At 36.2% G+C, this 23,728-nt stretch overlaps 1 protein-coding gene across 1 annotated transcript in view; it reads left to right on the top strand.

Moving 5' to 3' along the window:
• pdzrn3a (PDZ domain containing RING finger 3a) overlaps positions 1-23,728 on the top strand; it is a 39,212-nt gene that overhangs the window by 12,544 nt on the left and 2,940 nt on the right. The window contains exons 4-8 of the mRNA XM_051097184.1: positions 22,112-22,374; positions 22,506-22,596; positions 22,869-22,964; positions 23,166-23,228; positions 23,315-23,419. Coding sequence (XP_050953141.1) covers positions 22,112-22,374; positions 22,506-22,596; positions 22,869-22,964; positions 23,166-23,228; positions 23,315-23,419 — 618 coding nt within the window. The remainder of the gene's footprint in view (positions 1-22,111; positions 22,375-22,505; positions 22,597-22,868; positions 22,965-23,165; positions 23,229-23,314; positions 23,420-23,728) is intronic.

The raw sequence follows: 23,728 nt of genomic DNA, 5'->3' as shown, positions 1-23,728 counted from the left end.
ATCCTCCAGGAAAACTAGGGTAGAAGACAGAGATCTGGGTCGGAGCGGGTTTGGAAGAAATAGGAAATATTTTCTGAGGGAAATTCTAGAACTTTAACTTGTTTTCTTCTGAAGAAAACAGTCATTTTCAGGCTCTCTGTAGCTCAGGCCTTGTCTTTGAACCTGACAGACCACAAAATGCCTCCCCTCAAGAAAATCACTCCCGTGCCTGTATATTCCCCGAAAACTCAGATTATTATCCGTCTGCAAAAGCCTGTGGGACCAAAAGGACACTGTCCTCATTACAGAGACAAAGATGTGTCCTTCTTAAGCGATTGTCTAATGGTCGTTAATGACCTGGGCGCTTTATGTAAAGGTCTACCTCAGTTTCTCTCTATTCATTTGTGAAACAGTGTCGAGACAGACTCCTTTGATCTCGGTGTGCTGTTTATGCGAGTTAAACCCTGACACCGCCTTTCTCGACTTCAAATCTCCAACTGCTTAGAATAATCACAACACGTGGTGAATTAGATTAAAGATACAGAGAAAACATCAGAAAGGATCACAGAAAGATTAGAGGAATGAGGAAACAGGGCTCTGACAATGGTCACTGAGCCGAAAGCAAGCTCAGTGAATGAAGGTAATGCAAACTCATTTGGGCCTTAGGAGGGAAAACTGTGATGTTTTACAGCCTGTATGTTACATAATGCGGTTGCTGTATTTATTTTTTTTGAGTGGTCTTGCCACATTGTTCATTTTTGATTTTTAAACACAAAAGGTCAAAAGTTTACATCCTCCTTTCAGAATCTGCAAAATGTTATTTTACCAAAATAAGAGGGATCATACAAAATGCATGTTATTGTTTTATTTAGTACTGACCTAAATAAGATATTTCACATAAAAGATGTTTACATATAGTCCACAAGAGAAAATAATAGTTGAATTTATAAAAATGACCCATACACTTGATTCTAAATACTGTGTTGTTACCTGAATGATCCACAGCTGTTTTGATTTTTGTTTAGTGATAGTTGTTCATGAGTCCCTTGTTTGTCCTGAACAGTTAAACTGCCTGCTTTTCTTAAGAAATTCCTTCAGGTCCCACAAATTCTTTGGTTTTCCAGCATTTTTGTGTATTTGAACCCTTTCCAACAATGACTGTATGATTTTGAGATCAATCTTTTCACACTTAGGACAACTAAGGGACTCATATGCAACTATTACAGAAGGTTCAAACACTCACTGATGCTTCAGATGGAAAAACGATGCACTAAGAGCCGGGGGGTGAAAACTTTTGAACAGAATGAATATGTGTACATTTCTCTTATTTAGCATAAATATCATATTGTTTTATTTAGTACTGTTCTTCAGAGGCTACAGGAGATACTTACATGTTTCCCAGAAGACAAAATAATTTAAATTTACCCTGATCTTCAAAAATTCCTGAATTCCAAAAGTTTTCACCCCCCCAGCTCTTAATGAATGGTTTTGCCTTCTGGAGCATCAGTGAGCATTTGAATCTTCTGTAATAGTTGCATATGAGTCCCTCAGTTGTCCTCAGTGTGGAAAGATGGTTCTAAAAATCACACAGTCATTGTTGGAAAGGGTTCAAATACACAAAAATGCTGAAAAACCAAAGGATTTGTGGGACATGAAGGATTTTTCTGAAGAACAGCGGGCAGTTTAACTGTTTAGGACAAACAAGGAACTCATGAACAACTAAACACAGCTTTGGATCATTCAGGTAACAACACAGTATTAAAAATCAAGTGTATGTAAACTTTTGAACCAGGTAATTTTTATAAATTCAACAATTATTTTTTCTTATGGACTATATTTAAACGTCTTTTATGTGAAATATATTATTCAGGTCAGTACTAAATAAACAATAACACGCATTTTGTATGATTGTTCTTATTTTGGTAAAATAATTAACATTTTGCAGATTCTGAAAGGGAGATGTAAACTTTTGACCTCAACTGTATACAGTAATATTGCCAAATATTATTACAATTTAAAGTAACTGTTGTCGGTTTTAATATATTGTTTAATGCAAAGCTAAATTTTTTTGCATCATTACTCCAGTCTTCAGTGTCACATGATCATTAAGTTGCTGCTCAAGAAACATTTCTTATTATGATCAATGTTAAAAACACTTTTGTGCAAGCCATGGCACATTTTGAAGAATTTACATTTCAGAAGAATAGCATTTAAAGTTTGTCATATCATAGGTTTTATATGATGATTATGATTTTATGTTGTAATTAAAGAATACTGTATTTTTAGATGGTAATTATTATGGCTGCATCTAATGTTTTATGGCGGAAAAATTCAAAATATGGACCATATGTAATATACCATATATGATACAATTTTTCTGAGCTGTTTCTAAGCCATTTCTAATCAGGTCTTGATGACTGTGAAATGTTTTTATCATATTCACATGCAATACATTTACAGTAATTATAGTTAAGTGTGTGTGAAACTAATGAGATTAAATTGAGGAATGTGTTTCAGCAAAGGCAAATTACATGAGTTTTCTTGAGAACTGATGTGCAGCTCCACTCAGCTGCAGCAAAAGATTCATTAGACCCTAAAAAGGAACAAACAGCAATTCATTTGTTTAGTTCAAACACATTTTTTGGAGTTATATCATTAAAACGTCACAGTGATGTTACATGTGGATGCCCTGGTAGCTTTAACCTATTTCACACTTTATTCACTCAAATGGCGGCACATTAACACCAGAATTGCAGTCTGAATTGCATGATTTGACATATTTTATGGCAAATGGCATACATGCTGATATTTGCACGAGTGATATTTTTTACTGTATCTAAGTGTAGATTTTACCACACCTGACAATAGTCATATGGAGGATTGTTGTTCATAAGTGATTAAGAGCAGATATGTATTGGCAATTGAACTAAGTCATAAAACAATAAAAAGGAATGGAGATCAGAACTAACGTTAGATGATTAATTTGACATGGTAATCTCAAAACAACCAGAAACAAAACCAGTGAGATGAGTCTCCCATCAGTCAGCATTTATGTGATCGTTCAAGCAGATCTACAAACATTCCTCTGGTAATTTATCATCAAATTATGTATGTGTTGTGTTTATGCTGTCTTGTGTAAGAGATTATCTGATGTAAATATAATGTGTCAATGACCACGTGTGCACACACAAAGTTTTAGGAGTGGCATCACATTTAATTCCAGAGTGAATCCTGTAAATCAGGGGGCTTTAAGTCTTTCTTGGCCATTTTGTGTTCATCTGGGACCCACAATTAAGAAATCATGAAATATGCCATAATTACTATGCAGGTTAATTTCTTTGCTCTGTGTGTCTAAAGCAATTGAAATTGCTTCCTTCTTTCACAGACTCAACAGAATGACTTTTGAACTGAAATTAAACATTTGCACATGCACACAAATATGCTGGATATGAAAATAAAAGTCTTTGTTGGAACTGATTAAACACAATTCGTAATAACCAGATTGAACTGAAATTAATTAAACAATAATTCCTAGTTATTATTGCAATAAAACTTTGTTAAACTGAAACACAACAGTCACTGAAAATGAAATGACAAAAATTATTATACATGGAAAAACTTTTTATGTTATAATCAGTGATGGGAATAACGCCGTTATAAATAAATGGAGTTACTAACGGCAGTAACGAGCAACTAGAAAAAAAAAGTTGAAGTTTAAGTTGGCTTGAGAAAGCCAGACCAGAAAGTTTGAAAAGTTAAAAAAGTTTAAGAAGTTTTAAAAAGTTTTAACTTTAGATAGGTTCCAGTCTGAAATAGTTTGAAGTTTAAAGTGGTTTTAAAAGGTTAAAGTTTGGATGCAGTCTGTCAGATAGATAGATAGACAGATAGATAAATAGTTAACATGTTAGTATGATTCTAACATTAGCAACATTAACATTCGCAAGTTACTAGCATGTTGTTAGCACATTTTTAAAATAATTAGCAAGTAGTTAGCATGTTGCTAGTCTGTTTTTATCATGATTAGCATGTTACTAACATGTTTCTAGCATGATTAGTAGGTTGCTAGCATGTTTCTAACATAATTAGCAAGTTGTTAGCATGTTGCTAGCATGTTTTTAACATGATTAGCAGGTTGCTAGTATGTTTCTAACATAATTAGCAAGTTGTTAGCATGTTGTTAGCATGTTTTTAGCATGATTATCAGGTTGCTAGTATGTTTCTAGCATAATTACCGAGTTCTTAATATGTTGCTAGCACATTTCTTGCATGTTTGGCATTTAATTAGCATGTTGTTAACATGTTTCTAGCGTGATTAGCATGTTACTAGCATGTTGTTAGCATGCTTCTAACATGATCAGCAAGTTGCTAGCAGGTTGTTTGCATGATTACCATGTTACTAGCATGTAGTTAGCAAGTTGCTAGCATATTGCTAACATGATTAGCTTGTTACTAGCATGTAGTTAGCAAGTTGCTAGCATATTGCTAACATGTTTCTAGCATGATTAGCAAGTTATTACCAGGTTACTAGCATGATTGTAGCATGATTAGCAAACTACTAGCATGTTTCTATTGGCATGTTGTTAGCATGATTGGCAAGTTACTAGCACGTTGCTAGCATTATTCTAACATAAGCATGTTGCTAGCATGTTGTTAGCAAGATTCTAGCATGATTAGCAAGTTACTAGCATGTTTCTAGCATGATTAGCAAAATAGAAAAGAAACAAAAAGTTGCAGAAATGAACTTGATGAATGTTCACGCTTGTTTACAGAGGTGATGTGGGTATTTACCTACATGTCTGCGCATCTCACATGGATGTTTAAAATTTGAAAAGTAGAGCAGCTTGTAGGCATGATTACATTAGAGATGAGTTTAGATGGTAAAAACTGGCTTACTTTGGTATCATATGGATTACTTTGTTAAAGAATATCTGTTTTCGACATGACTTACTTCATTTTAAGCTTTCTATACATATATTTCTCATGTCTGTGAGGCACATATTCGCAGAGATTAATGGTTGTTTTATTTACGCGAAGAGAGGTGATGGAGACCGAGACGACAGAGAGCACATTTTGTTTATTTTACAAAAGCACATGTTTTTCTTGTTATTATGATGTTTTTCTTGTCTGCAGGTTGAAGTGACCCCAATAATGTGATATTTATTCTCACATTCTCCCACAGCAACATTAAAGGAGCACACCACTATTTTCCAACTCCCCTAGAGTTAAACAGTTGAGTTTTACCATTTTAGAATCCATTCAGCATAGCTTTGAATCTGATTAGACCGTTAGCATCTCGCAGAAAAATTATCAAAGAGTTATTTTTCCTGTTTAAAACTTTACTCTTTTGTTGTTACATGGTGTACTAAGATCGCCGTAAAATTAAAAGTTTTTTTTTTTTTTGCAAGGGTTCAAATACACAAAAATGCTGCAAAACCAAAGAATTTGTGGGACCTGAAGGATTAGCCTGTTTTCAGGTGCTGCGTAATATCACTGGTCATTTTTGAGCGAGATGCTAACGTTCTAATTAGATTCAATGATCTATGCTAAGCTATGCTAAAAGTGCTACCGCCAGACCCGGAGATTGGCTGAATGGATTCGAAAACAGTAAAACTCAACTGTTTAACTCTAGGGGGAGTTGGAAAATGAGCCTAGTGGTGTGTTCCTTTAAAATAGTGTAGAATAGTGTGCAATGTTTTAATCATTTACCATAGTTAATATTGGGGTCATCCAAGTTATTTGACATATGTGAACTTTTTTACAGTAGTTCACAATAGTTACTTTTCCTGGTAATTAGTTACTTATTAGTTACTAACATCCTGACATCCTATTTGTTACTAACTCAGTTATTATATGTGAGAAGTAACTAGTAACTGTAACTATTTGCTTTTTTGAAGTAACATGTCCAGCACTGGTTATAATGTCAGTATCTACAGTAGCTGGCAAAACATAAAATATTGATCATGAAACCAAAAAAATTCACAATACATATTTTTGTGAGAGCTGGTTTATACAGAAACAATGCATTCCTGTATTTCTGTGTTCTTGAAATGAGAAATATTCAAAATGGGCCTTATTCAAAGGGTTGTTTCATACAGAACTATAAGGAAATTATTGCATATATAATTAAAACATGTCTCACCCCAACATTTGTGACCTATACATAAATATTGCCCTGTGTATAACATACAGGAGTAAAATTAGGATGATTCATACAGCTTTAACCATATAACCACACAACTTCATACCTAGATACTAAAAAACTAAAAAATGGTATGATGGTTATTTTAGACATGTGTTTATAGTGCCAGAACTGTAGGCTTGGCAAGCTCGCTTTGAAAAGTCTGGAACAGAGAAGCTCTTGTGCTCCACAGATTTGACTGCTTGTGCCTTTCAGGAAAGGAAAAATGTGAGAAATCCCCTCAGTGGCCTGCAGAGCAAAATATTACACTTAAAATTCTGTTAGAAACCTAAAAAAGAGACTCGGAATACATGATGTGTCATGTCTTTGCGTTTATTAAATATACATAGTGACAGACTGAAACATGTTTGAAATATTAATAGTGGTTGACTGATGTGGATGTATTCTTTCTGTAAAAAATATACAAAAAATTAGGTGGTGACCCCAAATCCCCAAATATTGTCTACATATCAGCCCTTGTTTATGGTTTGTATAATATAGACTTACAGACATTTATCTCTTATATACCTGATCATTTCAAAGCCATTAATTTGCATTAGTATGTGTGTATGAGTTCAAATGTCACATACCTTCATTACTTCTGGTTGAACTACTTATTCAATATTATATGTATTTATTTTATTAAGGCATTGATTGAATCATATCATTTTTAAATGACTATTTCTAATGACTCTTTGAAGTCATTTGGGCTTTGCTTTATAAATAATGTTGCTAACCACACAACAATCAAAGTTTCTATAAGGTGTCACTGATTGCACATACAGTATGGAATTCTGCACTCTAAAAAATGCTAGGTTATTTTTTTTTTAACCCAAATGTTAAACCCAAATTCACCGGCTCAGATTTTGGCGACACACTGGCATGAGAATTAGCGCTATTTTGGTAAAAAACGATTAAAGAGAACGGCTGAATATACTAAAATTAAAATACTACGACATTTTTATGTCTAAAATTTTGGTTAAACAAGCTTAAATGTATGCTGTATTGGCCCAAATAAATTAAATTAGTCTTGTATTTTGTCCATGTGTTCTTGCTTAAAAATAAATGTTTATCTTTTAAATATTGCTGTTGCCTCTAGTAATTCTCTGTGTATTTATATAGGTTCCAGTCCATCTTAAACCAGCAATATAATAATTTTTAAACAATAGTTGAGTAAAAACATTTTAGAAACCTAAAAAAGAGACTCGGAATACATGATGTGTCATGTCTTTGCGTTTATTAAATATACATAGTGACAGACTGAAACATGTTTGAAATATTAATAGTGGTTGACTGATGTGGATGTATTCTTTCTGTAAAAAATATACAAAAAATTAGGTGGTGACCCCAAATCCCCAAATCCATGTGTTCTTGCTTAAAAATAAATATTCATCTTTTAATTATTGCTGTTGCCTCTAGTAATTCTCTGTGTGTTTATATAGGTTCCAGTCCATTTTAAACCAGCAATATAGTATTTTAAACAATAGTTGAGTAAAAACATTTTACCCAACCAGCTGGGTCAAACTAACCCAGCATGTGTTCAGCACTGGGTTGCCTAATATACCAAGCTGGGTTGTTTTTAACCCAGCGTTTTTAGAGTGTGAATGTATACATATTTCTTTTAAAATTCTAACAGATGAGTCTAAACTGATCTGGCAAACAGAATACAGATTTGTGCTTTGAATATGTATTTAATGAAGTAGAATGGAACTCCAAGGTTTAGTTTTAATTGTACCTGTAATTTAATTTCTTCTTTTTTGCCGCTCCTGTTCTAGAAAAATATTGAATCACTGTGTTTTGCAACTCATATGTATGCCAAAAGGTTACATATGAGTAACATATGAGTGTTTTCTTTCACAAAAATGGGTAAATAAAGGTTGTGAATCCATACCCCTGTAGATTCATCCATTTACTACAGGTTCAAGTGCCCAGAATTTCCTCCGCATTCACCTCCAGCTCCTGTGAAATGGGACTCTGGTCTTAAGTTCAGCTTTGCTTTTCTTGGCATCCTCTGTTCTCTTGTGGAAAGGAGGCTGAACGGCTCTTTTGTACAATTGTTTATTTCCATTGTTCCTTCCAGGCCATTTTAAAACTTGAAAGCGCGATTAGTCTCAAAGGAAGTACCTTCTCTTGAATTCTGTGAATGCGTGTTATTTTAGGAGCACTGAACTGAAAGGCGCGTCTTTGCAAAGCAAACTGCGACAGCGCTCCACTGCAAGTTATTTCAAGTAATAAAGCCATGTTTTCATGGCTTAATAAAGACATGCAGCACCTCTTTTCCTTCTCACAGCTTGTAAGGTCATCTTATATAAACAGCTAGAAAACACACCAGACCTGTTTGACTACAGCATTATGTGAATTCACTGGTGTTAACAAATGATGACTGGTGCACAATGCACACGCTGTCTGTGTACAGTGCGTGTTATGTATTCATTCAGTAGTACATTAAAGGAATGAAAATTCATTATTTACTCTCCACCTTGCCATTCATGAGTCTGAGTTGGGGTGACTTTAGACAGCATCTTCTTTACACAGAACCTGATGTTCATTCATTCATGGCAGTTACTGTACCACAAAGGGCCTTGTAATATACATCTTTGTGATTTCGAAGATCTTTTTGCAGTATAGTCTTATCTGAATAAACTGTAATAAACAAACCCAGACTCGTGTGGAAAAACATACCTGTGGTTGCATTTCTAAAATTATATTGTGTTGCTTCTTGCATGTTTTGAAATGTCCAGTCAGTGGTGCTAAAAGCACATTCAGTTTTATCTGAAAATATGAACGTGAATTTGGCAGCATTTTATTGCACTGTTGTACACATCGAATCATGGAAAATGGAAATGTTTTTCTAAAGCTGTATTAATTTCATTCTTCTGTTAAACACAAAAGAAGATATTTTGAATAATGTTGGAAAACAGACGGTTGCTGGTAGCAATTGACTTCCATAGTAGAAAAAAAACATACATTGACCAAAATTATAAACGCAACACCTTTGCTTTTGCCCCCATTTTTCATTTTTCACAACTCAAAGATCTATGTGCACAAAAGGCCTATTTCTCTCAAATATTGTTCACAAATCTGTCTGTGTTAGTGAGCACTTCTCCTTTGCCAAGATAATCCATCCACCTCACAGGTGTGGCATATCTAGATGCTGATTAGGCAGCATGATTATTGCACAGCTGTGCCTTAGGCTGGCCACAATAAAAGGCCACTCTAAAATGTGCAGTTTTACTGTATTTTTGGGGTCCAGGGTGGTCTGAAAACCAGTCAGTATCTGTTGTGACCACCATTTGCGTCACATAGTGCAACACATCTACTTCGCATAGAGTTGATCAGGTTGTTGATTGTGGCCTGTGGAATGCTGAATGTTGGATATTGGTAGGAACTGGAACACGCTGTTGTATACGTCAATCCAGAGCATCCCAAACATGCTCAATCGGTGACATGTCCGGTGAGTATGCTGGCGATGCAAAAAGTGGGATGTTTTCAGCTCTCGTCACAGTATCTCTGTGCATTCAAACTGCCATCAATAAAATGCACCTGTGTTCGTTGTCCATAACATATGCCTGCCCATACCATAACCCCACCGCCACCATGGGCCACTCGATCCACAACATTGACATCAGCAAACCGCTCACCCACACGACACCATACATGCTGTTTGCCATCTGCCATCTTCCCTGTACAGTGAAAACTGGGATTCATCCGTGAAGAGAACACCTCTCCAAAGTGCCAGACGCAATCGAATGTGAGCATAAGCGGTTTATATAAGTGGAATATAAAATCAAAAAATGTAATAGTGTAATTCTAAAATAATTCTTAAAGGAATCATACATCTTAAGATTCCAAATCTTATTAATAGAAAATATTCAGTGAAGTCATAAACCATTTCTTTTTTTCTTTCTTTCTTTCTTTCTTTCTTTCTTTCTTTCTTCTTTTGACATCCTTAACTGCTGCTTTTCATTTTGTGAAGATAATATCCCCTTTAACACAAGTAGAATTAGCATTTGAAATGTTGCCTTGATAAACCAGACAGTTTATTTTTTGTATCTGTAGGGTTTGTACTTAAGCGAGGGGTCATCTGTCTGAACAGGTGTTTTTTTATTTTATTTATTAGACTCTGTTTCATTTCCAGAAACATTCATGCTTAGTTCTGCAAGGCAGATACGTCGTTTAAAAGCAACCCCTGATCCTGGAAGCTTAATGGGTTTATTTGTGGTTGTTTTTGTACAAGTTGTCCTAAATGTTCAAAACAAGGTGTCAAAGTAGCAAGTGCTTTCATGTCAGGATGTTGAAAACAGGTTTACAGTCGTCTTCTGTGGAAATCTTGAGTGAGTGCAGTGGAACTGTGTTATTATGATAATTATGTTGATATGTCGAGAGAGTGTTTCATGATAAGGGAGAAAGTCCTTGTGGAGACTGCAACTCCTCTGCAAGCAAGAGTAGTCACTGGATCATGATTCATTAGAATAAACGCAATAAACCACAAGGCCACAGTGAATTTTTTATCACAGTTAAGAGTGAAAAAACATGATAAAATGAGTTACATAATGTGTTAATATTTACACATTTAAAGTGTACATTTATTAGTTTATTCATTCCCAATGAATCAAACCCATGACCTTGCTGTTGCTAGTGCCATGTGCTACTGTTTGAAATACAGTACGCTACATGGATGATAACAATAATGCACTTGAGTTATAATAATGCCTTAAGTTATATACTGTAACTTTTGCATTAATTGGCCAATATCAGACACGAGTGTTTAATAAACAAAGTCATTTATGAATAATACTAACCAAAATAAGCCATTATTACACAACTAATATAAAGTTCATTAGCCAAACACTAACTGATATCCCAGATAGCACACGTACATCTGGAAGATGTCTTTTAAAGATCACTTCATCTGGAAAGCATCTGCTGTGTACAAACATCTGACAGATGTCTTTCAGGTGTCAGTTTCACATACATTCTAAATCATGAACATCTTAAAGACATCTAATAGACGTCTATTTGGCTTCTGATAGGAAATGTCCTGTAGACATATTGCAGATGAGCAAACACTAAAAAATATGTCTTGCAGATGTAAATGCAGACATCAAATAGACATCTCTGAGATGTATGTCTGCTATCAGTGTATGATCCAGATGTCAGATAGACGTCTATTAGATGTCTTTAAGATGTTTATGATTTAGAATGTATGTAAAATTGACATCTTACAGATGTCTGTCAGATGTTTGTACACAGAAGATGCTTTCCAGATCAAGTGATCTTTAACAGACATCTTGCAGACGTATGTGTGCTACCTGGGTAGGTATTGCAAGATGACACATCTAAAATTAAATGCACAGTCACAGATACAGTACAGTTCTGTCACATGTATGTTCTGCTCTGTTTTGGATTTGTTCTAGTTCTCCTTTTTTGACCTAGTTTCCTTTGTTCTTATTTTCCCGCCACTAGTTTGTAACCTTTGATATGTTTAGTGTCTGCACCTGTTTAATTGATTTGTTTCTGTGTATATAAGTCCTGTGTTTTCTTCTGTTCGTTGTTCTGTTGAATTCCTGTTTCCAGTTTTGACTTTCTGTAAACAAAATTGAATTTTGCACTTGCAACCATTTGTGACAGAAAAACTTGCTTCAAAATGGACCTGGCTGTAAATAAAATTCTCATCCTCCACTCACAGAAGGAACCAGTCCCTAGAGAAATTGCTGGACCTTTACGATTTCGTCCCTTATGATGATGACTGCCTGTATGTGCTTTTCCAGACAGGCAGCAATGTCAAAACAAGACTGCTTCTCCGGAAAAAAACCTCCAGTTACTTTCATAGAGCACATGGAGTGGGTAACAGTTCCTCCCTCACTATCTGTGAGAGTAAGGAAGAAGTGACCAGCGACGCCTAAACCTATTGCAGACATTGATGCCAAGCCTGCTGTGATATCAGAGCCAGAGTCAACGCCATAGCCACAGATCGCCCTGGAGCCCAAGTGGAGCCCTACCCCCTAAACAACAGCTGATGATAAAGCACTAATTGAGAGAGTGAGTGTTTTCTGCCTGTTTCATTTCCCTGTACTGAGTCTGTTTCACCCAGCAGCACACTGCCCTGCCCTGCCCTGAATGTCCTGTATCTTTGCTGGTTCCTCCCAGCCCTAAATCTCCTGTGTCTCCACTGGTTCTGCCCAACCTCAAATCTTCTGTGTCTGCTGGTTTCTCCCAGTCCTAAATCTTCTGTGTCTGTGCTGGTTCCGCCCAGTACCAAGTCTGTGTTGTTGTTGATGCTCCCACCCAGCCTCCCTCTTCTGCCAAAACCCTCCTCTTTCAGAACCACCCAGTCTTTTGGCTCTGCCTCTGATAGTTCCCTCCAGCTCATCAGCTCTTTCTTTTCCTCTTTGCAATGTGGAAGATCTTCCAGTGTCCATCTCCATCCTGGGGTGTCAGTCCAGTGGCTCCACCTCAGTTCTTCAAGCCCTGGACACTACCTCGGCCTTCTGACCCTTCAGCGCCTCCTTGGCTCCACGCTCCCTCAGGTCCACTGGGTTCTGTCAGTCCTCAGACTCCACCGCCTTGCTCAGTCATTGACCTTCCTTCACAGTGGTTGTCCACTCCTTTGGCTATGCTTTGTCCCTCCATCCCTCCAAGGCTCCTCTTTCCCTCCGGCTCCGTCCCGGCCAAACCCCCGTCTCCATCTCTGTCCTCTGAGCCTGGGTCTTAGTCTCCTCGGCTCTGGCTGGGTGTCCACCTTCCTTTGTCTCTACCTCGATTAGTTGTCTTCCCGGTCTTGTCTCCATCGTGGCTCCTCCCTTCCTAGACCTTGCTGTGAACCTGCCACCTGGACCTTCTGCTAAGAGCACCACCCTGACTCCTCCTATCTCTGTCTTCACCCTGGCTTCTCCCGCCTTCAACTCGTCCCTGCCTTCTGTGTCTGTCAGTTCTGCACTGATTCTTGCACTTGTCCCTTCTGCCTGCATTGTGACCTTCAGAAAGAGTCCTGAACAAAAAATGTATTGTGGTTTCCACAAAAATATTAAAGAGAGCACTAAATCAGCACATTAGAATGATTTCTGAAGGATCATGTGACATTGAAGACTGGAGAAATGATGCTGAAAATTCAGCTTTAGCATTACAGGAATATTAGGTTATTTTAAATTGTATTTAACATTTTTAGATTGTAATAACGTTTCACAATATTACAGTGTACGATTATCTTGGGTTGAATAGAATAAGACAGGGTTTGAAATCCTTTCATATAACAGTCCAGATGGATTAGAATAGAACAACAGAATAGAACAGAAGAGTGAGTCATGGTTTTCCTGAGATGTTCAAAAGAGACAGAGCAGCTTTCAGCACAGTCACAAAAGGTGACTCAGTCCTGACACTGTGTTCTTCCACAAACTGACTCATCTCTCAGTTTACAGGCAGAAATAGAAGATATGACCACAATGAACTACAGCACAGCTGTCCAAAGATGTTATGAATCTCTACAGAGATTAACTGAGAAAGTTCTGTTTCTGCAATGAATTGGTTCAATTATGCACCAGTGCTGAACATTTCATGACAAATGTATAATACTGATTCCACTCTGGAGGTTTCTGCAACTAAATTATTTTTAGAAGTGTTTAATTTCTGCACCACTTGCATTAGCAAGCATAATTGCAAAAATAATGACTCACGCCATTGATTGAGAAAGTACGAGTAAAAACCCACACTTCACCTTTAAGCTGGCCGTATGCACTGCGGCAGACACTCAGTGATACACAACCTCAAGCAGAGATTTTCATTAGCCTGATGGAGCACTGAGCCATATGAGAGGATTATATAGACCCTGAGGAACAGCTTAATGATATCTGGATATCAGTGCACATAAGTGTAAAGGGACTTTCAACCCTTTTCCGCTGCTTTTACCATGTGCTTCCTCAGTGTTTGCATACATATTAAGTATATGCCCAATACATACTGCATGCATGAATGCTGTGTTTTCTTTCCCCAGAGAACGCCATGTGTCTGGTCGTCATTTGTGTTTGCATGGCTGACAGCCACCAAGATTACACGGCGTCTGCCGTACTGTTAGTTTTCTTCCCTTTCACTAAGCTCAACTTGGTGTTTTCATATGTAAATATGCATTTTCAGCGTTTTTATTTGTAACATAGGAAAGGAAATGAGGAGGGAACAGAATCTGTAAACATCCCATTAGATTCAAACTCACAAGTGCACAAGAGCTCAATGTGTCAGAGCATGTGGGCTAAGTAAAGTCAAGTCACCTTTATTTATACAGCGCTTTATACAATACAGATTGTATCAAAGCAGCTTTACAGTGTAATGCAGGACAATACAGGAGGACATTAGTTAACAGTCAGTTTTTCAGTTAAAGTCAGTTCTTTGTAGATTTAGTGATGTCATTATTCAGCTCAGTTCAGTTCTTTTCAAATAGTGTCTGTGCAATGACAGTAATGACAAGGCGACAGTAAGCACCGAGAATTGAATTCCACAGCAAGATCATATTTTACTTGTGTTATGAATGTGAGTTTGCAGTCTGAATGTGATAAATAATGTAAATAATTCACAAAAGCATCTTTCTGTTGATTTGTCCTTGCAGGCTGCTTTTAAAAGCAAACATACAGAGCCATCAGTGAACTCTGATTACAATTTTTGACCTGGATATTTTAATGAATCATTCGTAAAGGCTGTTTACCAGTTTAAATCAGTCAGATGAATCCTTCACTATATGAACTCACTGAATCAGTCAGAGTATCTGCTAAATCAGTCTGATTGATGTAATGTGATTTTTCATCATTTTGTGAAAAAAATGAACTCACTGAATCAGACAGAGCAGTTGCTATATGAGTCTGACTCATGAAATTTGTTTTGTTTTAAATTTTGTGAAAAAATGACCTTATTGAATCAGGCAGAGAAGATGATAAATCAGTCTGATTGATGAAATGTAATTTTTCATGATTTTGTAAAACAAATTAGCTCACTGAATCAGTCAGAGAAGTTGATAAATCAGTGTGACTCATGAAAAGTGATTTTTTTTTTTAATTTTGAGGAAAAAATGAAAACTAAATATTTAATAAAAAATGTACATTTTATACATTTATACTTTTTCAGTATTAAAGTCTAAAAATACACTGTCTCTTATGCTCACCAATTCTGCATTTATTTGATCTTTTGATCAAATGCAGTAAAAACCATAATATTGAGAATATTATTGTAATAAAAAAGTATTTCTATTTAAAAAAAAAATTAATGTAGTTTAATCCTATGATGCTAAAGCTGATTTTTTAGCCAATTTACAGCATCATTACTTTTCAACTTTTATTTATTTGTATAGCACAGATAACAAATAACATTTATCATTTCAGTGTCACATGGTCCTTCATAAATCATTCTAATATGCTGCTCAAGAAATATTTATTAATATTATTAATGATAAAATGGTTGTGCTGCTTAATATTTTTGTGAAAATCGTGAAATCGTTTTTTTTGTTGTTTTTTTTCGTTCTTTGATGAATGGAAAGTTCAAAAGAACAGCATTTATTTTTAAATATTTTGTTACATAAAATTTTACTGACACTTTTGGTCATTTTAGTGCATACTTGCTGTATAAAAGTAAAAATGTCTTTTTAAAAAGCCTTACTGATCTGCTGTAATGTTTACAGCTTGGATACATCATCAATAGAAGAGCATCATTACATTCTGTTAGAGCAAGTACAGTTGCTTTTAAACTTCAGTAAACTCTTATATGTGAAAAGATAATTGAAAAATGGATTCCTCATGTCATGAACCATTAAAGGAGAAGTTCACTTCCAGAACAAAAATTGACAGATAATATACTCACCCCCTTGTCATCCAAGATGTTCATGTCTTTCTTTTTTCATTCGTAAAAAAATTATGTTTTTTGAGGAAAACATTTCAGGATTTTTCTTCAAATAATGGTCTTCAGTGGTGCCCTGAGTTTGAACTTCCAAAATGCAGTTTGAATGCAGCCTTAAACGATCCCAAATGCAGTTGTAAACAATCTCAGCCAAGGAACACGGGTCTTATCTATCGAAACCATGGGTTATTTTAATTTTAAAAAATACAATTTATATGCTTTTTAATGTCAAAGGTTCGTCTTGTCTTGCTCTGCCTGAACTCTGTTTTTTTCCGGTTCATGACAGTTAGGGTATGAAAAACCTGTCTCATGTTCTCCCTCAACTTCAGAATCATCCTACATCGCTGTTTTACCTTTTTTGTTAAGGGTGTTTGATCTTCTTTGCATGTTCACTTTGCAAAGACTGTGTCGGTACTTCTGCAGTGATGTAGGATGATTTTGAAATGATTTTTGAAGTTGAGGAAGAAAATACGATTGGAGTTTTTCGACATACCCTAACTGTCTTGAACCAGAATACACAGAGTTCAGGCAGAGCAAGACAAGCATTTGAGGTTAAAAAGTATTTAAATTGTATTTTTTAATGAAAATAACCGATCGTTTCGCTAGATAAGACCCTTCTTCCTCGCTGGGATCATTTACAAGCTGCAGGACACCATAGAAGTCCATTAAACGGAGAAAAATCCTGAAATGTTTTCCTCAAAAAACATAATTTCTTCACGACTGAAGAAAGAAAGACATGAACATCTTGGATGACAAGGGAGTCAGCACATTATCTGTAAATTTTTGTTCTGAAAGTGAACTTCTCCTTTAAGTCCTGTTCATTTCTGCAGTAACCTTTACCCTGTCTGTGACATGCCAGATTACATCACAGGCTGGAGCCCACAGTCTGAGCATTCGTGTACTTTCGGAGACAGAACAACAAATAACAATGCCCTCCGGTTATGCTTGTACCACTGCTGAGCGCTCTGACATAACAAAAGCTGCTCATTTTATCGCAAGAATTTTCCTATCGACGTGCTCGTGCCAGTAATTGGAGACGTGAGCTTTTTAATTGTCCCCCAACAAAACATTTTCACGACTTGTTTCCGCACATTACGAAACCGCCCCTTTTGCGCCACACCTGAGGAACGTGGTTATTATAATCTTTGGTAATGTGGCGGATTGTTGATTACAGGTTTGAATTGTTTTTATGATCATAAAAACAACATGGTTGAGGATATAGACAACACTTTCCTTTAATGAGAGAGGGAGAGATGGCTGCAGTGAATGGGAGGAGGGAACAAGCTCTCACATGCGTGGCTTACAGACACAAACACAGACTCACGCTGGAGTTGTTGTGTCTGTAAGCTTCAGTCTCTCTTCACGTTTTGGAGACGGTGTACTGTTTGCTCATGTGTTTCCACCATGGGTTGCAGTCTGTGTACTATACAACGGTCAGATGAGCACTACAAACTACTACGACGCACATGTCAGGTAAAAAAAATGCATGGTTGTGTTTTGGTTGACTTGTCAGTGTCAGTTTGGTTTGTTTATTCCTCATTAGCATACGCTCGGAGTAAAACCTTGACAGTCTGATTAAATTCAAACCGATTAAGAAATGTCATTCATTTTTATTGAATTAATTATGAATTGATTAAGACCATTGAATGAACACATTTCGAATGCCTTTGAGGTTACGCGGTTTGTCTCTGGAGCTTGTTTTGCATGCTAAAAAGGTTGCGAAAGGTTATTTTGCCGAAGGAAGGAATGTGTTTTGGAGACTGTGTACATTTGATAGGGTCATGAGAGGGTCACACTCTACTGAAGAAGAGTGAGCAATGTTTGGCGTCTCATCAAAATACTTAATGAATGTGCGTTTGTTTGTATATGTGGTTTGGTTTATTATAGATAAGTGATGTTCCCACAATCCTTGTGTAATTAGCTCCCAATGTAATTTAACCTCCAGCTGACCTCTGTACGGCTGAAAGTGTGAATTGTGAAAAAAAAAAGAGAAATGCAAATATTAAAATGCAACAAGCCATATATTTGTGCATAGAAATAAATAGGCTTTTTAACTTACATGCAATCAAACTCTTATATCTTATATTTTAGTGCATCGCTATAAGAAATTTGGCAAATATTAATATTTGTACACTACATTTCAATCTTTGATTTTAAGAATCTTTTTGTATGGTATACCTGTGTAAATAAATAAATTAATTAAATTAATTTTACAAATTATTACAGAAGGTTAACATGCTCACTGATGCTTCAGAAGGAAAAATGATGCATTGAGAACCAGGGGGTGAAAACTTTTGGAAATTGAAAATCAGGGTAAATTTAAGGCAAAATAAGAAGATTTTACACATCTCCATTCTATTCAAAAGTTTTCACCCTCCAGCTCTTAATGCATGGTTTTTCCATCTGAAGCATCAGTGAGCGTTTGAACCTTCTGTAATAGTTGCATATGAGTCCCTCAGTTGTCCTCAGTGTGAAAAGATGGATCTCAAAATCATACAGTCATTGTTGAAAAGGGTTCAAATACACAAAAATGCTGAAAAACCAAAAAATCTGACCTGAAGGATTTTTTTCTGAAGAACAGCGGGCAGTTTAACTGTGCAGGACAAAAAAGGGACTCATGAACAACTATCACTATAAATGTGACTATTATTTTCTCTTGTGGACCATATGTAAACATCTTTTATGTGAAATATCTTTATTCAGGTCAGCACTAATTTAAAAATAGCATGCATTTTGTATGATCCTTCTTATTTCAGTAAAATATTTAACATTTTGCAGATTCTGCAAGGTGTATGTAAAGTTTTGACTTCAACTGTAAGTGAAATAAATTTAATACATTTACCTTTTGCCTTCATTTTATACATTGTGTGAAGGAGATATGTGGGCAAAACACAGAATGTCATGCTTTTCAATGAAAGGATGGATATAAAGTTTCTTTATTTGATCAGCAGGTTAGTTGGTTATCAAACTACATACAGAATGCGTCTTACTTTAATGCAACTTTAAAAGTGGCTGTAGCCAGGCAAAGAATGTCTGGTTGAATTAAACTCAAGTATATGCAGTGAATTTTCTGCCCTGTGTGCCAAAAGGCATAAGAGAAACAGTGTGAGCGAGTGAATTTAAAGTAGTTTGTCAGCTCACACATGAATGGGCACACTGACAAAGTTCCCATGTGTGTTATTGCCACTGCAAGATTCCAGAACAGACAGCAGATTGAGCCGAGGTCCCTGAGGACATTAGCTTTGAGATTTGAGTCTTACAGCGCTTTGATAAATGAAGTTCTCTCCCATTAGTTTACTGGCACATAGCCATTTCCTTGTGCAATTCAAAAGCTTTTACACACCCTGTTGGAGTTCAATCAATGAATGGAATCGCACTAACTGTGCGATAATGCTAAAACGGAGCTTCCGGTCATAAATATCTCTGTGAATTTGTCCTTGCGCATTGAGGAATGGCTTTGCAATGTTTAGCCAAATTAACAGTTTTTAGGTCAAAAAGTCAGTGTTGCATATGACAACATTGCCTAGGGTATTTCGTTCTTGGTCACCAAATCATTAACTCAGTGTCTTACAGGTTCTGTGTCCATATGTTTTTCTCATTTCAGTCAGCTAGAAATATTTATAAGCCTAATAGCTTAATTAACAAAGTTAAATAGATGGCATTATATAATAGTATTTTATACATATTATATAAAGCACATATTAGCAACTTTTTTGCATGATCATATTTTAGATTCCTCAATCTTACCTTGTGCCTAAACTTAACTACTTTAACTATTAATAAGCAGCAATCTAGGAGTTTACTGAGGGAAAACTCTTAATTAATAGTGAATATGTGTCCCCTATACTAAAGTGTTACCTTTATTATACATAATTATTTAAAAAAAAAGTTCATTATACATGTATAAAACAATCCTCAGATGTCCCACCTGCTATACATTACCTGGAATGCTGAATCCCCTCCTCAGAAATCAGCAGTTTTTTGGATTTTGACCTCACCTCTGGATTTAAGGTTAATGTACAGCCAGCCACATATGACACTCAAGTTCAGTATATAGTACAGAGTTGGGATGACAATGCATACAAGTATAATTCATTCAGTTAAAGTGGCATTTTAAGTGTATTCTTGAAAATCTCTGCTCAGTCTGCATTTCATAGAAATAAATAAAGGCTTTGCTGCTTACATTATGTAGAGTTGAGGTCATAAGTTCACATAGACCTTGCAGAATCTGCAAAATGTTAATTATTGTACCAAAATAAAAGGGAGCATACAAAATGCATGTTATTTTTTATTAAGTACTGACCTGAATAAGATATTTCACATAAAAGATGTTTACATATAGTCCACAAGAGAAAATAATAGTTGCTTTTATAAAATTTTATGTTCAAATTTTACATACACTTAATTCTTAATACAGTGTTGTTACCTGAGTGATCCACAGCTGTTTATTTTTGTTTTGTGATAAGTTCAGTTGTTCTTGAGTCCCTTGTTCATCCTGAACAGTTAAACTGCCTGTTGTTCTTTAGAAAATTCCTTTAGATCCCACAAATTATTTGGTTTTTCAGCATTTTTGTGTATTTGAACCCTTTCCAACGACTGTATGATTTTGAGATCCATCTTTTCACACTGAGGACAACTGAGGGACCTAATATGCAACTATTACAGAAGGTTCAAACACTCACTGATGCTTCAGATGGAAAAACCATACATTAATAATCAGGGGGTGAAAACTTTTGGAATTTGAAGATCAGGGTAAATTTAACTTATTTTGTCTTCTGGGAAACATGTAAGTATCTTCTGTAGCTTCTGAGGGCAGTACTAAATGAAGAAATATATATGATATTTAGGGCGAAATACAAAAAATGTAAATCTTCATTCTGTTCAAAAGTTTTCACCCCTGGCTCTTAAAGCATTGTGTAATTTGTATAAATTCAGCTACTATTTCCCCTTGTTGACTTTATGTAAACTTCATCTATGTGAAATATCTTATTCGGGTCAGTACTAAATAAAAAATAGAATGCATTTTGTATGCTCTCTCTTATTTTGGTAAAATAATTAACATTTTGCAGATTCTGCAAGGTGTATGTAAACTTACATGCAGATTTGCAGACTGTTGAAGACTACTGTATAATGTGAAGTGCAGAGCTCATGTAGAATGCAATGTCTGCTCAACTGGTAAAGCATAATACAAGCAATGTCAAGGTCATGGGTTTGAATCCCAGAGAAAATGCATACTGAAAGGCTTTAGATTTTATACACATAAAACTCAACAAAAAAGAGAAACATGCCATATTCAGGATAGTATATTTTAAAGATAATTTTGTACAGTCCAAATACACTTTACAAATATTTATTGAAAAAGGGTTTGAACTATATTTTTATGCTTGTTCACTGAACCATAAACAATTATTGCACATGCACCTGTGGAACAATCCATAAGACAATTACGGTTTATGGGCGGGAGGCAATAAAAGGGATAGCTCACCCAAAAAGGAAAATTGATTTACACACCCTCAAGTCATCCTAGGTGTCTTTGACATTCTTCTTTAAGATGGAAACTGAGTTATATAAACTAATCTTAGTTTATATATATACAGCACCTGCATGGTGGTTCCTTCTGGCTAATTCCTAGAACTTTGTGGTGCAAAACACTTTAGGGGCAGCCGTGGACTAATGGTTAGGGAGTTGGGCTTGTAATTGAAGGGTTGTGGGTTTGAGTCCCAGGTCCGGCAGGGACTGAAGGTGGGGGAGTGAATAACCAGCGCTCTCTCCACTCTCAATACCATGACTGAGGTGAGTCCCTTAAGCAAGGCACTGAACCCCCAACTGCTGTGCGTGTGTTTGTTCACTACTCACAGTGTGCACTTGGATGGGTTAAATGCAGAGCACAAATTCTGAGTATGGGTCACCATACTTGGCCACACATCACGTCCTTTCCTTTTTCCCCCTTTATCAATAACAAGGTTCCAATATACTGTTGACATTAAAAATTAATGTGGACTTTTGCAATACTATCTAATTTTACTCTGAAAACCCTGTCCCACGTGTCTCATTTTATAACCTTTCAAATTTTTTGTGTAGGTAAATGGAAGAAGCCTTTCTGTTGCCACCCATGATCAAGCAGTGGAGGCTTTCCAATCTGCCAAAGACCCTATTGAGGTTCAGGTACTGCGCAGGACAGCACATAGGACTTGCAAGTCTCTTAAACCAGCCAGAGGAATGGACAACAGCACTCAGACAAACATTACACTGAAGTACTTGAAACACATAGAGTCTTTGGCCAAGTTACCAACACCTTCAGCACCATGTATGATTATGCTGGACAGTTTCCATTCACCCTCACAGTAAGTGCTTAGATGTTTGTCAAGCATTACTTGACCACCAACTGTATCATAACAAAGAATTGTAATAGAAATTTATATTTTAAAATGAGATTTTCTGTGAATGAGCCTTCTGATCTTTGATTGTATTTAAGATCTCAGAGGCCAAGACGTGATTCACCTTACCCCTCAGACTTTCATGATGATGAACAGGAAGACAGTGAGAGTAGAAGAGTGGAGTATGAGGTATTGTGTTTGCATAGACTGTATTCACTCACTGTACTCACATGCATGTGTAATCTACATGTCTTCTGAGGTCATTTTAATTTTGATTTCATATACCCGCTAATATTTCCCAAGACCGCTTTAATTGCACGTGGATTTACCATGCAAACGAATCATCATTTATATAAATGCAGCAAGATTCTGAAAGACTGGCTTTGGCTTATGTCATATGTTAACGATGATTTAAAAAGCTAACTCGTTGTCATCAAAAGCAATTACCTGTGTTTTAATAGGAGGTGGATCTGCAGAGGAAAACCACTCAGGATAAGCTTGGCCTGGTGTTATGTTATAAGACGGATGAATCGAAGACTGACATTTATATAAGCAAGGTAGGGTTCTACAGTTGGAAATTGTTCAGGCAGGCCGTTTTTCCAACAATTACACCTTTGATTTAGTGTGTGTGTGTGTGTGTGCGTGGGTATATTGATCTGTACTTTTTTTTTTTTTTTTACCAAACTTGCTTAATGCAGCTTTAGATATTCCAGTGTATTCACAGTTAAGGCTAAATACACTGTTGTTACCCTGTTTAGATTGATCCAGAAGGAACTGTAGCAAAGGATGGCAGAGTCCAGGAAGGAGACCAGATTATCCAGGTAGAATTTATTCCATTAGGTTTTTTTTAATATTTTGGATCCAACATAAAACAAAGTTTATCTTACTTATTCTTCACATGCTGAAGATCAATGGAGTGGACATCCAGAGCCATGAGGAGGCAGTGAAACTTCTGACCAAGGTGGAGGAGAGTAAGAATGTAACCCTCCTAGTGGCTCGACCAAAAAGTCAGGTCTGTTCTGTGCACTTGGAGATAAAGTTTTTGGTAAATTAATATTGATTAATGTCAGGGGATTCCAATCCTGCTCATGTAGGACCAGCTTTCTTCAGAGTCTAACTCAAACCCAATTTAAACAAACCTCAAATAACAGGACTGAAACTGTGCATAAAGGTGGCCTTCTTGGAGCAATTTTGGACACCCATTACCTCAGGTATAAGACTTGTATGGCCTAATACAATGTAAATGATGTCTCTTACTAAAATATGTAGTAGAAAACCCATGAAAGATTTATATCATTTAAAAAATCCACATCATTTTGGA

Source organism: Labeo rohita, chromosome 23 (genome assembly GCF_022985175.1).
Source record: "Labeo rohita strain BAU-BD-2019 chromosome 23, IGBB_LRoh.1.0, whole genome shotgun sequence".
Taxonomy (NCBI): domain Eukaryota; kingdom Metazoa; phylum Chordata; class Actinopteri; order Cypriniformes; family Cyprinidae; genus Labeo; species Labeo rohita.
Note: the sequence above shows the minus strand (reverse complement) of the source record. Positions and strands in the feature narration are given on the sequence as shown.